Source organism: Lepidochelys olivacea, assembly GCF_965140295.1.
Source record: "Lepidochelys olivacea isolate rLepOli2 genome assembly, chromosome: 26".
NCBI lineage: Eukaryota > Metazoa > Chordata > Testudines > Cheloniidae > Lepidochelys > Lepidochelys olivacea.
This window is the reverse complement of record NC_140436.1, coordinates 3,039,573-3,059,447: the sequence shown is the minus strand read 5'-3', so window position 1 is coordinate 3,059,447 and position 19,875 is coordinate 3,039,573. Positions and strand designations below refer to the sequence as shown.

The 19,875-nt window shown below is 42.1% G+C and overlaps 1 protein-coding gene across 1 annotated transcript in view; it reads left to right on the top strand.

Moving 5' to 3' along the window:
- Positions 1-15,891: 15,891 nt before the first annotated feature.
- Positions 15,892-19,875, top strand: part of KCNU1 (potassium calcium-activated channel subfamily U member 1) — a gene marked incomplete at its 5' end in the record, with an annotated part of 78,948 nt that continues 74,964 nt past the window's right edge. Inside the window, 2 exons of the mRNA XM_084614979.1 lie at positions 15,892-15,930; positions 17,069-17,130. Coding sequence (XP_084471105.1) covers positions 15,892-15,930; positions 17,069-17,130 — 101 coding nt within the window. The remainder of the gene's footprint in view (positions 15,931-17,068; positions 17,131-19,875) is intronic.

Below are 19,875 nucleotides of genomic sequence, written 5' to 3'. Positions count from 1 at the left end.
GAATTCTACATAAACATATACACACGTATATATGGATGTAGCCACTTGTATACACACACACACATTCAAATGCACATACATTCATGCATAAATATATGCACATACACACATAAACATATATATGTGTGTGTATACACGTGCATCCATGTAACACAAGTATATGTACAGATATACGCACAAATACATATACATACATGCACAAATATGAGCATTTGTAAACATAAAATGTATGCATGTGTATACACAAGCATTTATATATACACATACATATTCTTACAAATATAAATATATATTCACATATTGATTGAAACTGATCTGAGCCATTCTCAATGAAATATAAAGTAGTTAGGGGGAGAATATCTTTAACAAAAAGGTTGCTTTTCATAACCAGTTTAAAACTCTGTCAGTAACTCTAGCATTAGTGCCAAATAAAAAAGAGAAAAATAAGATTAGGTTGCAGGGTGTAGAGAAGAAAAGTTTCTCTTTTCCCCCCAGCATTAATCAGAAAAGGCTGAAATGCAGAATATCATTTCTCTTGAATAAAATTGACAGAATATAAATCACTCTTAATACCTCCAATCCTCAAAAAAAAAAAAAATCCAAACCACAACCTGAACCAGGGAATAACATCTTCTCTGCTTTGCCCACACTTTGTATGCTCCAAAGTCTCTCGCCTTGTCTAGCAATTCTGAATAATACAAGAAGCTGAGGCATGTATATGAAACCTGGATTAATGCGTGAGATTTAATCTGTGGTTTGCAAGTACCTGGCAAATTCTGGGGAAATCAAGTCTAAAAATTGCTCCCAAACAGGAACCATGTATCAGATCTAGCCATAATATGTTGTTCATGACACATTCCTTCTTCCAGGCCATTCTTTTCATTTTTCACTGAATTTAGTGTTAGTGAAAGGTGGCAGGTGGGCACTTTAGAGTACTATGTAGACCAAGGTCTTAAATTTATCAGCACAACAAATATTAATCTTATGATGGAAGCTCCTAAAGGCTCCACTGGGGAAATCAGGATGGTATTGTGCCAGGCACTGTACCCAGGTAATGAAAAGACCCAAACAGCTTACAGCCTCTCCAAGAGATATGACTGACCATCACAGGAGATTAAAAGAAATAATGGGCAGGAGGTGAGGGACAAAGTAAACAGTGGAAAGCTTTTTGTTGGCTTAATAAAGAGAAGTGTCATCAGAACAACCGCATAGCCACTGTTGAGTGATTTGTAGGCATCTCTAGAGATGTGAATTTTAAAGGAGGGATGTGAAAAAGATACAATGCAGCACCTGCTTGGGGTTTTTATTTTTTAATTTTTTTTTTACAGGGAGATCCCTCTATGTCTGAGTAGAAGGCAGCACAGGTGTGAGCATGAAGGTGCTTGAAAGAAAACTGGAATGAGGAGGAATGATCTTCAATTGCCACTCTCTCCGCAGTCATTGGTGAACTGCTACGTGCTCTTGTTAGCCAAGAGGAGGAATGGACCCCTGGACTCAGTCTCATGAAAATCCCCGTAGCTCTGACATTTAGCTGTGGTTAGGCAGATCCTAGAGCTGATTGGAAATTTTCCAAAAGTTAAACTTGATGCAAATCTGTGAAAAAAACATTATGTGTGTGTGTGTTCCTCATTTCTGATCAACTTTTCCACACCCCGATTTCAGGGGAGACCTGTTGACAAGAGTGCAGTAGCCAGAGAGGACAGGTTTTGTACCACGCTTCTGGGATACAAAGCTTACCCTAGAAAAATTATTATTCTTCAAAGTTCCCCAAGAAACAAGCGTTTAAGGTGTTTAATGATTAAAAACCTGATGCCCTTGAATATAAAAGTCAGATAAAGGAATTGCCAGGGACCCTAATGCAGCTGAAATGATAAACATAGAGGGGGCAATAATGAGTCAGCCTGAGGTGATTACTTTCTCTAATTAGAACACATGTATCATTTAGGCATGTTAATCTTTGTCTGTCTAATGCAGTTTGGTTAGACTAACCTATATGCACTGTAAGTTGTTTTTCTTTTTATTAGCATAGCAGTATATGTAGCAGGCCAAACCATTACATGTATGGATGTTCTTCCAAACCACTCTGTTCTAAGTGAACAGCAAGACCAACAAAAACATAATGGAGGAGGTTTTCAGAAGGGACTAAAGTGATTTAGGAGCCTAACTCCCATTGCATTTCAGTGACATATGGGCAGCTGACTACATTAGTCTCCTTTGAAACCCCACACCAGTATCTCTGGAGCAGGGAAAGGGGTTTGATTAAAAAGAAGGACTGACCCAAACTTTCACTCCAAACCTCAAACTGAACGTGATGTAAAACTTCTGCTCTTTAAACATTTCAAGTCACTCTGTGTAAAAGTAGGGCTACAGAACTGGAAGCTCAGCTGGTGTAAATCAGGGTAGCTCCACAGGTATAGCTTTGTTGAAATTAATGGTGCTGCACCATTTACACTGGCTGAAGTCCAGCCTGCTGTCCCAGTTCTATGAGGGTCCTGACAGAAGACTGCTGTTGAATTACCAGCATTGCTTTCTACAACACCTAGATGCTCCTTGGTGGTTTCTTAGGCTAGTACTCAGGAGGCAGGATCCTGCTTAGCCAAATACTTGCGACTGAATAACACAGACTCAGGTGTGTAAAAGCCAAAGCTTGCAGGTGCCTCTGCAGGTATTACAGTACTAGACAGAATATCAGCAAGCCCCTCTTCTGGATTGTAACATTAGCATTACTGAAGACGAAGGCCTAATCATTTTTACAGTCTGTACTGCTTTGAAGCCATGTTATTTAACAAACTGCTTGCCAGTTGGCCTGGTGAGATCAGAGATTGGCCTGGCAAAAGTAATAGAGATCCCACTAATAACATTCAGCACCATTCCAGGCTACTTTAGGACTTTCATGCAAATGCTGGTAGAGTCTGGTTCTCACCAGCACTCTTGTAAATATTATTTACCCATTCTCCCCTGTTCCCCCCATGCGGTAATGACACTCACTCATTTAATTTTGACTGCTGAGCAGTTTGAAAATGAGCTGATTCACTCTTATTTCTTTGGGATATTTAAATGTGGGTCCATATGAACTTTGGGGCATTTTTTGGATGCAAAAGGATAAGAAGGACCCTGCACCCTTTGGTTCCTACTTTCAACACTTGTAGCTGTACCATCTTCCTCTTCTCCTGCAATAGATAACTATGCCTTATCTGCTGAAGGTACTATTAACATAATGACTTCTCTCATAGGTCATCAGCAGTGTTTGAACTCTCAGCCCCAAAGCTCAAATGGTAGGGAAGAGTGCTAACAGTTACTGTGCTGTTACCTAGTAGCAGTAGTAGGTTGTTATCTTCTGTATGAACTAGCCATGTGACGAAGGCACACAAACACTTGACATCAGCTCTTTGGAGGCCTCACTGCATGTTTGGTTTAGATAGAGTTTTATTGGAGCACAGTGGGGATTTCCCATTGGGAAATCTGGTTCACTTCAAAAGAGAAGTAAGAAAGTCAAAGTTGTAATAAATAGCTTTTAATTGTTCCCTGCCAGCCCAGTTCATAGAGTAACTAGAAGATATAGTATATTGTTCCCCAAATCCAACTGTGCTCCTTGTCCATGGAACAGTGCCCCTCTTCTTGTGCACCAAGGAGTAAATTCTACCTAAACCCACAATCACAGAGGGTCCTGTGCCACTGAAACTATTGTGAGTCTGCTACGAAGAAGTGGAGAGGGAAGGAAAGGGGGTTGTCAAAGCAGATGCCTCTGAGCCTGATTCTACTGGATCAGAATGGTCATGTTTTGACTCTCTGCCCCGATGTCAATAATATCACAAAGTACAAAGTGATGGAGAATTGGGCCCGGGGGTTTAGGACTTCTGGGTTCCTTTACCAGCTCTGATGCTAACTCACTGCATAGGCTTGGGAAATTCTCTTCACCTTTTTTATGCCTCAGTTTCCCCATCTGTAAAAGGGGGAAAACAATACCTCACAGCAGCATTGCTAGTCAGTGTTAGTAAAGTGCTTTGAGATACTAGTAATAAAGTTAGGAATAATCAAAGGAATATTAATATATTAATATCCCTTTATCAATGAACTCCTGGTACTGTATGCATATGAAGGCTCTAGACCCTGTAGACTTAAGACAGAGCCAGCAAGGTCCAACTGAAGACTAAATGAGCAAGAGGAGAGAGAGACTGAAACTGCCTTCTGGAGAGCCTGAGAAGGCTCACAGGGTTTAATTTGAAGCTTTGATGCCTCAGTGGATATGTGGAATGTAATCATAGCTCTGAGTATACACCAGCCCCATGCAGTGAACATACAGTAATGTAGTAATGAAGCAAGCAGGGATCTGGATTGACACTGACACTGGAGGTAGAAACCCCATAAAACTCAAAGGTGAAGGCAAAAATGGTAATACATGTAGAAGCCTGTTAGGTGAGTTTGATGAGAAGAGTCAAATTGTCACCCAACGGGGTAGTAAGGATGCTCGTGGGGACAGAACACTAGTCTGGGATTCAAGAGACATGGGTTTAATTCCACTCACCCACAGATTTCCTTTGTGACATCAGAAAAATCACTTAATCCACCCTGTGCTTCAGTTCCCCATTTGTAAAATGAGAGAAATAGCACTGCCCTAGCTTGCAGGAAAACCTAATGACTGTAAGGTGTTCAGATACTACAGTGACAAGGGCCCTATAAACAGCTAGATGGAGGCTTCTCTTCTAGCCTGTTTTATCTCTGTGCCATCCTTTGCAAGGTTCTTTTCTTGAAATGCCCCTGTCCTACAGATGCAGGCTCAGGCATCTGTGTGTCTGCCTAAACTTTGTGTTTCCTATTGCCAGAACCCCTAAGGGGCTTGCAGCAGGCAGGAATTGCCCCAGTGCATGTCCACCTCACCCACACCCCTATTTCTCCCCGGTATGCCTACATGCAGCGGAGAAGTCCTGGAGACAACACAGAGCTGGCTCTGTGCAGGGCAGATGGTTTGGGCTTTATGCCAGGGGGACGCCACCAAGAAGGTCATGTGACCTATTTGCACCAGTGTAGCTGGCAGGAAGTAGCTGGAGCATGGGGGGTGAATGTCCTACAGGCCCAACTTTTGCCTCTCCCCCTTCTAGTGTAGAAAGGTGAATTTTCAATGTCTGCATAATACAGAGATTGGCACCTTGGTCATGAGCCAAACCAAATGCATGCAGGCTGGGGGCTTAGAATATAGGAGCTTTGGCTCCAGAAACACAGGGCCCTGGAAAGGAAGGAAAGAGACTTTCCCTCAGATGCTCCCCAGGTTGCCTGCACCTGGAAGTTAAAGGCAGCGGGAGGATGTGGGCCACATTCTGGAATCGCACAGGATGCTGCCAGGCTCTAGCACAGGGGTTCTCAAACATCATTGCACCACGACCCCCTTCTGACCATAATAATTACTACATGACCCCGGGAGGGAGGACTGAAACCTCAGCCTGCCTGAGCCCCTCAGGTGGGGAAGCCAAAGACGAAGCCCAAGGGCTCCAGTCCCAGGCCGGGGGAACACCTGTAACCTGAGCCCCACTGCGCGGGACTGAAGCTCAATCAGGCCTGGGTGGTGGGGCTCAGGCTTCGGCCCTGGGCTCCAGCACGTCTAACCCCCGCCTTGGTGATCCCATAAAAATGGGGTTGTGACTCACTCCGGGGTCCTGACCCACAGTTTGAGAACCGCTGCTCTAGCAAATAGCTTGTACTTTTCCTGGCTTTCAGAGGTGCCATGCAACGGTCTTTAAAGCACCACTTTCCCCAGTCCAGTCTCTTTCTTCGAGAGCCCTTCTCAATGCTGCCAGAAAAGGGCTGCTAATTGTGAGCTGTGTCTGTCACAGTCTCTTATGCACTAAGTCTCTTCTTATGCCAACATTTTTTGTACCCTCATGAGTTTTAAGAGGCCCCCATCAGATAAAACACAATTTCCAAATCAGCGTGATTGAGCCAATCAAGTAGGTTGCATAAGGCTGTTAAAACCCTTCATTAGTCTCAAGTATCCCTTTGTAATGACTGCTGAAGTTGAGAAAGCTTTGAAGACCAGTTGAAAGGAGATTGTCAAGGCCAGAGATTGGTGGATGGGGCTCAAGATGCTCCTGGAGGAGGAACAGATCATCCTGAGACAGGCCATTGAGAGCACTGAAGAATCAAGCAGATGGCATGTCCAGGAGCTGCCATTTTCGGGATGAGACACAAGACTGAGGTCCTGATCCTATATGCTCATTAAAGGGCCTGGGAGCTATCTGCAACATTTGTGGAGTTTGCTGTTTTCACTTTTTTTAATGAAAATATAAGACTGAAATGTTCAAAAGCCATCTTGGGGATTTGGATGTGATTACAAATAATCCAAATCAGGGGTCCCTTAGAAAGCTTTGAGAGGATCTTAAGGCTTGCCAGTGGTCTCCAAGGTCACCCTGCCCATCCAACAAGTCATGGTAACAACCAGAAGAGAACTCAGAACCTGCTGTTCCTTAAAGCACAGGCCTCAACCAGCTAAGCTAAGAGACAACATCCATTAGCAGTTAGCAATAAAGGGCCTATGACATCCAATAGAGCAGTTCAGATTCCTTCCAGTAGAGGGCAGTGGCTTGTTTACACATTGGTCACTCTGCAACAGTGTTACCACATCCCTCCTTAGAAGACACTCTTCTTGCCTAGTGTCCGTGCTACATTCCGCAGCAGAGGCAGCTGTGTCCCAGCAGTAGGTGCATCAATTGCCAGCTGCTCATTCAGACAGAGCCTACAAAGCTGCTGGCGGCTGCCTCTGGCAGAGAAGCAGCACTGCAGGAACATGAAGGATTATTATTATCATCAAGAGAAAATGAGAAATGATCTCATTCCTAAAAAATATGCCGCACTGAATATTCTCCACGCAAACGCGCTTGATCCTCCATCACATCGGGCAAGTTTCTCATATTAGGCAGAATAATGGCCTTTCTGAAGAGATATTAGTGGGTTATTTTCCTTTTGGTGCAGGTGGTGCTAAGATGAGAGGCCCTGGCTATTGCATTGTCAATTTGTTTAATGATTATTAGAGGAGCAGGTGATTTCTATTAAAGGGAAGTGACAGACTGTTCATTAGGTGTAGATGCATGTTTATTAAATTGGAAGCCTAGAGCAAGCAGCCGGGCTCATTCACATCCAAATTCCAGACCGATCCGTTTTATTTTGCACCTGGAAGGTTCATAGCGCAGCTAAAGCAGAAGCCGTTCACCAGGCGGGGGATGGGGAAAGTGTCACGTTCATGCACAGACGTCTCTTCTCTGCAAAATGGAGACTGAGCTGGAGAAGTACAGCCTCTGCAGCAAGTTCCCCCTTTTAATTTCACAGCATCCTAACCGGAGAGGTTTGGGAATGGAGGGAGGGCACAAAGACGGCATGAGGATTTTGTCTCTCAGTCCAGACCTTCCGCTGCTGCTGTCAGGGTGTGTCCTGGCTCTTGACCTAATAGGAACATAGGATTTATTTTATGGATCCATCTAGTTCAGCATCCTGTCTCTAACAGTAGCCAGCACTGACAAGAATTGTGCATGCGATGGACAATTATACCATAACTGCCCATAGGAGAAGATTCTTCCCAGCCTCCATCAGTTAGTGCTTCATTTGTGTCCCTGGAGCATCAGAATTTATATCCCCTTTTTTCTTGTATCCACTCTTAAGTAACTGTGGATGTTCTCATTATCCAAACAGAAGTTTAATCCCTATCAGTCCTGGCACCCAGTGCCACAACTTTCATTCTTCCCAGTCCAACACCAATTAATGCATTCCAAAATTAATGCTTTCCCTTTCAAGCATCTAGTTTATTAATAAGCTCACAGCTTGATCCATTAGCATTAGTGACATCATTGATAGACGGGTGTGTCTGGTTCTGGTGTCAGCACTTCAAATAAGATGTTGAACTATTGGAAAGGGTTCAGAAAAGAGCCAGATGAAGGATTCAAGGTCTGGAAAACTTGCCTTATCATGACAGATTTAAAGAACTCAACCTATGTAATCTATCAAAGGAAAGATTAAGAGGTGACTTGATCAGAGTCTGCAAGAACCTACATGGAAAGAGAATTCTGGTAGTAGAGGGCTCTTAAATCTAGCAGGCAATGGTAAAATAAGATCCAATGGCCAAAAGCTGAAGCTAAATAAACTTGGGCCAGAAATAAGGTGCAAATTTTTAACAGAGAGGGTAATTAGACATTGGAACAATTTATCAAGGGAAGTGGTAGATTCTCCATCACCAGAAACCTTTAAATCAAGACTGGATGCTATATCCCAAACAGAAGTTATGGGGTTGATACAGAAATTACTGGATGAGGTTCTCTAGCCTGTGTTATACAGGAGATTGGACTAGATGATCATAATGGTCCTTCTGCCATTAAAATCTATGGACCATTGAAAACCAGCCAGCCAGCCCTCTCTTCAGGGTTTAACAATTCACCCAGCTCTTGCCCCAGGTTCTAGTCCTGACGCTTCCTGCTCCCTGCAGATCTCTCACTGTGTGAAAGGCAGCCCCTCCAATAGTAGGTACCACTTCTAGGCTACCATTGTGTGATCCTGATTCATGTGCAGGTCAGAGTTTGGCCTCAATTCCTTACATACCCCTCTCACTCTGTGACCTATTACTTTTTTCTGAATCTTGCTAAGCTTCTGGCTCCAGGAATACATTGCAGCAATGAGTTCCACGTGCTAATCAGCATTTTGCACATCTGATCCTAGGAGTCAAACTTTCTCTGCTGTGTTGCACTGGTGCTTAGATACTTCCATGATGAAGTCCATGCAAGTAGCTAGATAGAGCTTTCCCAATAGCCCCAATGACTAGCAAGAAACAAGAAAGCATACAAGCTCTGCTTATGGTTGGCCATGCTTCAATGTGATGTAAAAAAGAGTAGTACTGGTTTTAAAAAAAATCGATTTTTAATTTCCGTTTTCCCAAAACTGCTGGGAAAAAGGAGCCAATGTTTTTAAACTTAATGTTTTATAAAGAAATCTTTGTTCCTTTCTAATGTCCTCTTTAGGAATGGAGGATTGTGATGAACTCTGTGTCTGTCTGTGCATACTAATCTCTTAATTGGATGAATCAGATATGCTCAGGTGTGCGTCACAGGTTCTATATTGTTAGTACCTAATGGAGTTTCTCCTCTAGCCCAAGTGGTAAGGCTTTGTGCTTTTGGCTGGGATCTATCCCCACTGCTGTTACTGAAGTTCTGAGTGACCCTATGTTGTGGCCTGGTGGAAATCATCAAGTCCTGTACAGCCACACAGATTTGTTACAGCAGAGATCATCTGACCATGGGAAATACGGTTCTGTGACTTAAGCACAAGCCTGGGTGTGAGGGAGTCATGAGCAAATCTGGTCAGGAATTTTTCAACAAATGTTTTTTTTTCCATTGGAAAATGCCAGTTTGTCAACATTTAAATATTTTGTGGGAAATGGTCAATTTCGATAAATGTTCCAACTCCATATTATTATTATTTTTAAATAAACCTAGTTTCCAAATGGTCAAAACATTTTTGTTTTCACATTATCTAAACAAAATGTCTGGCTTTCCTGTTCAAAACAACTTTTTGTTTAGAACTTTTAGCTAATTATAGTAGAGAAAAAATGTAATGATCAAAATCAGAAGAAAATATGTTGAGTGATCTGAATGGAACCATTTTTTGTTTTGTGAAAATTTTCCAGAATTTGACTTTTCATCCTAATTTGGGATGGAAAATGTTTTCAATGTCTCAGAAATGTTTTGTGATTCATTTGCAATTCAGCTGTGCTTCTGGGGGCTGATCCCCGCTCTCCCACTGACTCCTTGTGTGGCCTTGAGTCTCTTTTCCTCAGTTTCCCTAGTTGTAAAACGAGGGAAAAACTGAGTTATCTCCCAGCAGAGGAGGTTATGGAATTTAGATAATGTTTATACAGCACTTTGCACACAAATGCCATTCCCTTTTTGCTGGAAATGAGCTGCAGGACATCTCCCAGAGCATTTCCACTATGTATTTAATGTTGTGTGTCCACATCAGTGAAACATAAGCTACAATTTACTTAAATAAAATAAAATAAAACAAAAATCTGCTCTCTGGTAAGCTCCCCTTCCTGGATTGTGTATCTGTCGCTGTGAAGGCAGGACAGTGCCCTGCTGCATGCCAGTCAATCACTTTTTCTTTCCTTCTGCAGCTCTGTACTGTTGCTGAGTTATTGTGATTTGTGAATGACTAAGTTCCTGCTCTGGGGACACTTGAGTGGGAAAAGAGCTGGAGTTGTGTTTAGCCAGCGCTTCACCCGGCTGGATGCAAAAACATGCAAATGCTGCCACCCAGAGGACACACCTTTGGCAGCACAGCCCCTTAAGGCATGTCTACACTGCACTCTTCTTTTGTTGGCATATAGAGTACGTACTCTGGTATCCTGCCCAGCACAGGTATAAACAGCAGTGTAGATGGTGGGGGAGTGCATAGGCAAATTCAGTAAAGACATGGCTGAGGCCAGTACGTATGTACCCTGTCTACACTACTATTTTTAGCAGCCTAGTGTCCTGCAGCCTATCCCTGCTGCAGGGAAAAACTTTGGCAGCAGGGAAAGGCTCTGGCACCTTCCTGCGACCAGAGTCTTTCCTCACCACAGTGCTCTGGCAGAAGGAAGCTGATGAAGTCTTTCCCCACTTCCTCCCCACCACCTTTCGCTCTTGCATGTAGCTATGCATACCGGCATGCAGTGTAGATGTAGCTTTAGAAACAGGGAGAGTGGTTTCAGAGCCAGAATAATATCATTTTACACCCCACAGATTATAAACACACAGGTATCACTTCGCTACTGAAATGCAGCTACCTCTGGAGTGGGTGAAAGACTGGTTATCTCTGTTTTACAGATAGGAAACTGAGGCATAGGGTGATTAAGTGACTTACCCAGTGTCACATAGTAACCTGTGGCAAAGCCAGGAACTGAGTCCTAAACTGGTGCCTTAATCTCAGGACCATCCTCCCTCCCAAGTGTTCTGTTTTAGGTCACCTGGGAGTGCTTCTGCCTACAGTCCTTGATGCTTCTGGATTTAAACTTAGCTGTGGTAATATGCAGGGGACATACACAGAAAATCTTGCCACCAGATGAGGTTATCCCTTAGAGAAATCCTGTTGGAGAGTTCTGGCAATGGTAGATCCCACACCTGGCAGTTCCAAGCAGGGTCAGAACTTCAGACAATTTTGGGATTGCTTACTCCCTGTAACCTATGATTTCAAAACCCTTCCAGAAAAGCCAGGCACGGAGAGAGGTTGTGAATACACAGCCAAATTCAGCATGTGTGAACAAAACACGCAAAACCAGGGGAAAGTTAGTCATCTTAGGACAATAGTCTTTTTATCTCCCTCTGGGAACTTATTTCAACAGCCTTCAATTCCTGGCTCAAGCATTTTGGAGTCTTAGATAGGTAGCTGATTGTAATTGTGGCGTGTCAAAGCATAGAGGCACATACACAAATAACAATTCTGCCAGATGACAAACTGTCCAAGTACAGTCTTCACCATTCAAAACACGTCCCATTAGTTCCAATCACTCACAGTCCCCTTTGGCACTCAGATGGGGGAGGGAATACTAAATAATGACTGTATTTAAAGGCCACAATAATACATTCTGTGCCCACCAGACGATGTTGCTAGGCTGTTATTTTGCCATTCGGTTTTCATGTGCACGCATTCCCCCATTCAGGAGAAATCATCACTTTCACACTCAGCTGGCCTGATTGCATGAAGAAGAATCTGATTGCATTATTCATCTGAAAGCTTCATAAAAGACTAAAACTCTTGAGGAGCCCTAGAGCTTTTGATGAAATTATATTTCAGTGGGGTTAAAAAAAGTACTGAGTTAACTGGTTGCATCTGAACCCAACTGAGCAGCTGCAGATCTGGTGGCTGGGCCTGAATGGAAAAAGATGGGCTGTTGTTTTTATTGAGCAATTTCTTGAATATGGCATATTGTGCTGCTTCTCTTCTGTTGTTGTCCCAAGGCCTGGCTATGACACCAGCCCTTCAAAGAATCTTTCTTATATTGACAGGTTTCAGAGTAACAGCCGTGTTAGTCTGTATTCACAAAAAGAAAAGGAGTACTTGTGGCACCTTAGAGACTAACCAATTTATTTGAGCATAAGCTTTCGTGAGCTACAGCTCAAAGTGAGCTGTAGCTCACGAAAGCTTATGCTCAAATAAATTGGTTAGTCTCTAAGGTGCCACAAGTACTCCTTTTCTTTTTTCTTATATTGGAATGCCATAGCATGCCGGCTAATCGCTGAGGAAATGCTGCCACCTATGGACAGAAAGGTAGAATGGCAACTTCTCCTGGACAACAGCTCGGTGTAGATCACAAACTTATCTCTGTCTCGTCCAGCAACGGAAGTTGGCCCATTAAAATATATTATCTCACCCACCTTGTCTCTCTCATAGCCTAGCATCAAAACAGCTAGAAGCACACAGCAAGAAACTTTTCTAGTGTCATTCATATCTGCCTCCCATTCTTTTCTGGATGATTGTGAAATTGAGGTCTAGAGAGGAACTTAGTTTTTCCTTAAAATATGTTCATGAAGAAGTTTAATAAACCAGTCTTCAGACAGAAGAGAAAGAGAGTCCCCTTTTTCAATTCTTGCCATCTGAGCACCCTTTTCATTACCTCTTGTTTTAAAATACAAATGTCCCATTGTTTGTATTTCTCTTTGAATTGATGGACCCAGCCAAGAACTCTCAGCTGATCACCCCTGCCCCAAATGTTATGGATGACCCAAAGCTGAAGCTTTTCTGGATCCAAATTTGGTAAATAACTCCAATTTTTATGGCATTATTATTATGTATATTACAGTTGTGCCTGGACCTCCAGACTGAGATGGTGCTGTACTGAGAAATAGTCCTTGCCCTACGGGTTTACAATCTAAATAGACAAGATGAACAAGGAATGGAAGAAAGGAAGGATTTTTCTCCCTGTTTTACAGATCGGAAACTGAGGCTCAGAGAGACCAAGTGAGATGCCTCTTTTTTTATACTGTGCAAGAGCCAGCAATTGAACCCTGATTTACTGAGATCCAGTCTAGTTCTTTAATCCCAGAACCATATTTTCTCTCTGTACTAATATTTATTAAGAAGATCAGAGTTTGAGAGTAGAATTGTTTGAAAGGTTTTCAGTGAAATAAATAACCACTAGTGAAATAAATAAATAACCACTAGTGAAAAAGCTAGTGGTTATTTATGAAGTTAACAGTAATACAATGTGTTATGACTGAAAAGAAAAATACACTGGTATCCCTAATAATAAGAGATGGCCCAAATTTAAAAAGCCCTGGATCCAGATACATCTTTTTGCATCTGCACCTCTTCTCTTTCTGTAACAGCGGTGACATCACACTGCTGCATGTTGATAATGATGTCACAATGATACTACAAAAGCATAGTGTGTCTTAGAATGTCACAGCTGAGCAGTGGAGGAAGCTGAGAAAGAAGCAGGCAGAGGGAAATGACTCCTACTAACCTGCCTGAGAACAGAACCTTCTGTGAAAAATACATGCAGTTGGCTTTTATCCTCTCCTCTTTGTCAATTTTCTTAGGAGGCCTGTTCCTCATAGTAGCTTCCAGGGTAGCCAAATATGTTTACAGGTTCATCTCAAAGTGCATTCTCAGCACAAAGGTAAATACAAAGTCTTCTTGAAGTAGTGCATGTTTGGGTGCTGACATGGGAAAATCTACATTTTTGGAAGTCTTGGGCCTTTTAAATTTGGCTACAAAAGAACTTAGAATTCTTAGAATTATGCCCCTTAGAATCTTTCTCTGACTAGATCTTCTGCTGTGTTGTACTGAGCAGAGCATGTGTCCAGGGAAAATTTGGCCATTTGGCATGAAAGATTCTGGATTTTACTTGATTATTAGACTGAGAGATATACACAGCCAATCTGTTTCTCTCACACACGTGTGCACACGAGGTCAGCTTTAAGTCAAAGGACTTAAGAGAAATTAGGTGTCTAATGCCTATTGAATTTCGGAGGGGTTTGGGCTCTTAACTCCCTTTGGAAAACCCAGCCCCAATCCCTCTCAATTACACTAGCACAGTTGCCCATAAAATGCATTAACGTGTATAATGAATGAATCTTAAGATGCTTGTGTTCATGTTACATACCCAGGTTGCTTAACTACATGATTTCAAATGACTCTATAACTTCTTACTTATGTCATACTATGCTATCTCCCACCATTGGGACGTGCCACATCATTCTATCATTTAGAAGAGAGGATTTGACATCAACCCATCTGGATTGCATGGGCAGAAAATGAAAGAAACACCTGTGGTGCTGGCAAGCCAGATGGTATCACTGTTTGCCAAAGAGTTAAAATAATGTCTGATTATCTGGTGTCTTTTTGGCTACTAGAGCAGATGTGGGGTTTAGTGTTGGCTTCCTACTGATGCTAGAGCCTGAGAAACTCTGAGTGTAAAAGACGCTGGGGTCAGCATATCTTCTGTAATGCACAGACAACAGAAGCTCCAAAAATAGGTGATAAGGGAAAGGAAACGAATAGACAATCAGACCTAAAATGCAGGTGTCTGACTATTGTGGTGGGAGGAGATGCTCCCAGTTTTCTAGTAACAGAATAAATCTGCATTGGGGTATATGTTCTATTAATTAATAGCCATACCTATAGGACAAGAAAGAAGCCTGCAAAAGGGACAAACTAATCACAGTTAGCTGATGCTGCAAGGACAATGAAAGCCCCAGTCGTGGGTCAAGTTGGTCATGTCACATATAAGGGAAAAACAAAGGGGTGAATCCTGCAGGTCACATTAAAACAACAACCCAGAGCTGGGATATTCCAAGGCATCCGTGAGAGCAATGTTTAAATGATCCAAAGTTCATAGGTTGAATTCATTCCTGGTGCAAGCAGGAGAGACATCTCACAAACCCCGCAGAAGATGTGCTGGTTTGCACCAGGGTGAATTTGACAGTTTCCTCCAGTCCAAGGTTACAAAGGGCCATAACGTAAGGGTTGTTGACATACGTCATCCATGACAGCATAAAATACTCCATCCTCAGACAGGCCACTGGTCCAGGCAGTCCTGTACCCTATCCCAAACAGTGACCCAAACAGAAAGGCAAGCAAACCTAACATAATGGATATGGTCAAATGCACAGTGCTTGCTATTCATAGGAGTAAAATGTCTTTTCCATTCCCTGCAGGCAGTCAACTGATATCTTGAATCATGAGGTTTGATTACTCTCGAATACTGTTTAACTCACATTTAAGTTGTACAGTTATACGGCTTATTGATGGTGATAAAGCTACATAGCTGTTTGCAGGAAAAATACTTTCACTGCTTTCTTTTCAAAATAGTGTGTGCGCATATGAGTATTTGTGGGTGTGTATGTGTGCTGTGTGTTTGCACTCAGGTGAATATTTGTGGGTTTGGGTTTGTGTGTTGTGGGGCTGGTTTGGGGAAGTTGATTTTCTTCTGATAATTTGTTTTCATTAGACTCCAAACTGTTATAAATTGACTATGCAGTCATGTGACTACCATGTGGCAGAGGAGAAATTAACCTTGATGCTGTTGTGATGTGACGGTGGGAGTCTATCCAGAATGACCTCTAGCAACGTGAAGCTCAACACAGCTCCTGCCAGCTCATCCAAGGGAATTCTTCCTGCTAGCTCACCTGGGAGAGCTGCAGACTAGGAACCATATAGGTTTTCTTTCTAGTCTGGCTATAGTATTGTATTAGATGCATGTAGCAGGACCCCATTCAGTGGCTTTCACTATCCTAGGAAGCCGTGTAAACTCTGGCACTTCCTAGGGTCCCAAACTATTTGTGTTGCTCTTAGGGGGAACACAAACAGCGTGCTCAGTGGCTGCCCAAAATAAGGCAAATTTCAATTCGCTGGAAAGGAGCTTTCCTGGAGTCAGTGGAGATGATGCTGTCAGCTCAAACATGTATTGGGCGCGTGCTGGTAAGTGGATTGGTTGGCAGGGTTTCATCCCCTGCTAGGGATGATAAGGGTTGTCGAACAGGTCTTCTGAGACTCTTGTAGCAAAGTGAAAACCCACTGGGGGTGCTCCAGCAAACCACACACAACAATTCACCCTGTTCCTCTAACGAGACATGACTGGGCTGGGAGGGGAATCTGAAAAGTCTCCCTAAGCAGAAGGAATGCAAAATGAAATGGTAGATATTCACAACCCCTGGGTCACTCCAGGTCAGGATGGAGGCAGATTGCTGGGTCAGGTTGCACAGTCACTCTATCTTGTGGACAATCAAAGGGACTGAGTCCTCATGACTCATTGGGTGCTTGCCCCCTTAACTGAGACTGCCAATACAGGGGCCAACTATGATGTCAATTTATTTATTTATTTAATGTCACTCCACTAGACTGAAAGTACCTTCTCCTTCCATCAAAAATCTTTCAAAGGGTAATGTTCTCTGTTCACTGATGCAGATGATGATGACTGCAGTAGAAATGTCTGTAAATGAGGTGGTCTAAAAGTTATATTCTGAATTAATACACAGAGAAACTGGCATCTACCCAGTTTTTAATGTTCACAGATCCCCAGATGTACCTGGAACTTTAGTGCAGAGTGCTGTGTAGATGTGCGTACTGCTTTGCATAAACATAAAATAAAACACATCTCCTTCCCAGGAAGCTTACAATCTCAGTTAAATAAACATTATGAACTAGACAAAATCAGTCACAAACCTGGATCATATAGTACTGGGAAGAAGATCCATCAACAGTCACCCTTCATTTCCCCAAGTCCTGAGTCAAATTACTGCCACTTGTCATCAGAACTTATTGCCTTACTTATCTGACCTTCCTCTGCATATTAGATGTTGGTAAATTGGCATAATACATTAGCCTTTAGCAGCTATGTCGATTAACAACATCTGAGTATCTGTTGTGACTAATCCAAATTAAAACCCATTTCCCACCTTTGTCACAGAGCTCAGATAGCTGATTATTTGTATCCTACTTTCTCCCCAAGGTCACAGATAAATGCCACAGGAGATGTTCTAGATGTATTTTTGGAATCTGTGTCAGTTTCAGACAGGCAAGTAACATGATATCTCATGCTTGATGCCTATGTTTTTAGGTGATACTGGTGTTACTACTGAGTATTGGATCCCTCATCATTTACTTTATCAACTGTGACTTGTAAGTAGAATCTAGGCATTTATCCAAAATTTTATTGCTTCCTTATGCATGGGAACAAGCTATAGAAGCCCAAAATGATATATGTTCTTAAAGGGTGGTCTTGTGGCTACAAACACAGGCAAAAGGAGCCTAAGAGAGTTGCATAGCCAGCTCCTGTTGAATTTCAATGGGAGTTGGGTGTCTAACTCCCTTAGGCTCATTTGGAAATGACAGCTTTATTTTAAGGAGGAAGTGGCCTTATTGTTAAAACCCAAAAATGGGACCCAGGAGTTCTGGGTTCAGTTGCCAAGTCTGCCAAAGACTCCCTTTGTGGCCTTTGCTGAGTCACTTAGGGCCAGATTTTCAAATCCATTCCCACCTAAATAAAGGGGCCAGATTCTCCAAAGGAAGGTGCTCAGCAACCTAGAGCTCCCACCTGGGCTTCTGGAAATCACTTCTGATCATCTGACCGCATTTCTGGGGACTGAGCATCTTTTTTAACCTCTGAGCCTGAAACTCTCTCTGCCTTAGTTCCCTTGCTGCAAAACAGGGATAGTGATATTTCCCTGCCTCACAGGGTTGTTGTAAGAATAAATTCATTAACACCTGTGAAGTGCTCAGATACTAAGGTGATGAGGGGGCATATAAATAACTAGATAGACAATAGATTCTCTTATAGCAAACTCCAAATCGAGTTGGGTCCGATTAAGAGTTAAATGATCTTTTTTTTCCCAACTGCTGGTGCAGCAAAATCAAATAATATCAAGCTGACAAAATCCAGCTGCTTCTCACATCATCCACATCAATAAAGAAGATAGCTGATGATTCTCCTGATGATGCATGAGGCAGAATAGAATCCATCTAGTTCCTGCACAGCTGCATTTGATTGGAATTGCTAACAAGAGTGAATCCCATCTGTGTCCATAAAATCAACAGATCTGATGTTGAGAAAGAAGGGACTATGTTTACATACAGTTGCTGTTCTGAGGACATGACAGTATAGAAATGCAATTGTGTTCTTTGTGACATGCTCTGGTCTAAAAAGTGAGGTAGTGATAATATCCTCTTTGAGTTATCTCATTGAAACTGACCAATGAGAAGGTTATTCTTCTAAAGACGACACACACAACAGAGAGCAGTAATTTAATCTGTCTGAATGGAAAAAATGAAATGACAAGTGAAAAGAGCTCTTGATGTTCCTGGGCAAAGGAGAAAGAAAATGGGCTATATTTTAAAATTAAATGTTTGTAATTACATTGTAGTTACACTGTAGTTACAATAACTAATTACCACTTATTCATGTCACCAGAAGTTAACTACATTACAGACTTACATTTTATCATCTCTTTAATATGTGGATTTTTAGCTTTTAGGAACATTCATTATATTGTATTCACACTATAATCACTCACTCAGTCATATAGTTAAACTTCCAATTTTGCAAATTTAGTAATGATTATAGGCGCAAGAAAGCGTAACTAAAATGTAATTACACTGTAATTGCAGTATAAATACACTCACTGAATTAGATAATATAACCAGGAAAGGAAAACATCCCATGAACATTCTTCTGCTCAAATTTCCTTAAACTGAATTCTTTTTTCCTTTCCCCTGGTGGAGCTACATTTTTTTATTTTCCAAACGATCTTAGGGGCAGATCTCCATGTGCTCAACACCCACAATTGGGGCCAGATTTTTAAAAGAACTCAGCACTCAGTAGCTCACATTCTGACACTTACGGCCAGATTTTCAACAGAGCTCAAGACCCAATATCCTGAGCTCTTTTGAAAATCTGGCCTCTTATTTTGGTGCCCAAATGGGAGTTGAAGTCTTTTTTGAAAATCTGGCCTTTGTAAACAATTTGACAGAAATAAAATATGTAACTAGACTGAGTAGGAAACATACTGTGGCAAACCCAAATACATATATCTCACAGGAAGTGCTCAGGGGTAAAAAATATTTTAGTATGTAAAGCCTTGTGATCAATTTAATATGCCACAGTGGTGTTTATTTTCTCAACACTTTATTTAGATTGTTGCGCAACACTCAGAAAATAAATTGGAATGTTAAAACAAAATAAATAAAATATAAAAGTTTTGGAACAAACTGAAGTGTGTTCAAATAGCAAGGGTAAACCTCAGAAGCAGAATTATACATCAAGTGCAATCCAATATTGTGTTTAATCCCAAGACATCATAAACCTGCCAAACCGTTAGGAGTAGCTACAGAGGGAAAAGAGTTTCTTTACAAGACACATACAAGTACATACTCTTATTTATATCCTAGTCTCTCCATGAGTAGGATGACATGCTAGAAAGTAAACTAAGTTTTTACACTGGTTAACCTATAAGGCCAGGTTAGCTGACCAGATCTCTCCAGCTAAGAATGCCCCCAACATGTAAGAGTCTTCAACTGGTGCACAGCAAGCTCCTAAGGCAGCCCTCACAGCCAACTCTGGCATAGACGGCATGCCAGAGATAGCAGGTGTGAGAATCTAGTGCTTACTCAGGGTGAAATCCTGGGTCCAATGAAGTCAATGGCAGCTTTGCCATTGACTTCAGTGGGGCTATGATGTCACGCTAGGAGCATGTCTATACTGCATGTGAAGGTGTGATTGTATCATGCATAGGCATACCCCTGGCTAGCTTTAAGCTAGTTAGGGTGGGTAACAACTGGCAGTTCAGGCTTCAGCCCAGGCTAGCTGCCTGAATTTAAGTCCGTCGAGGAGCCAGGGTAGCAAGCCTGCACTGAAGCCTGTGCTTTTAT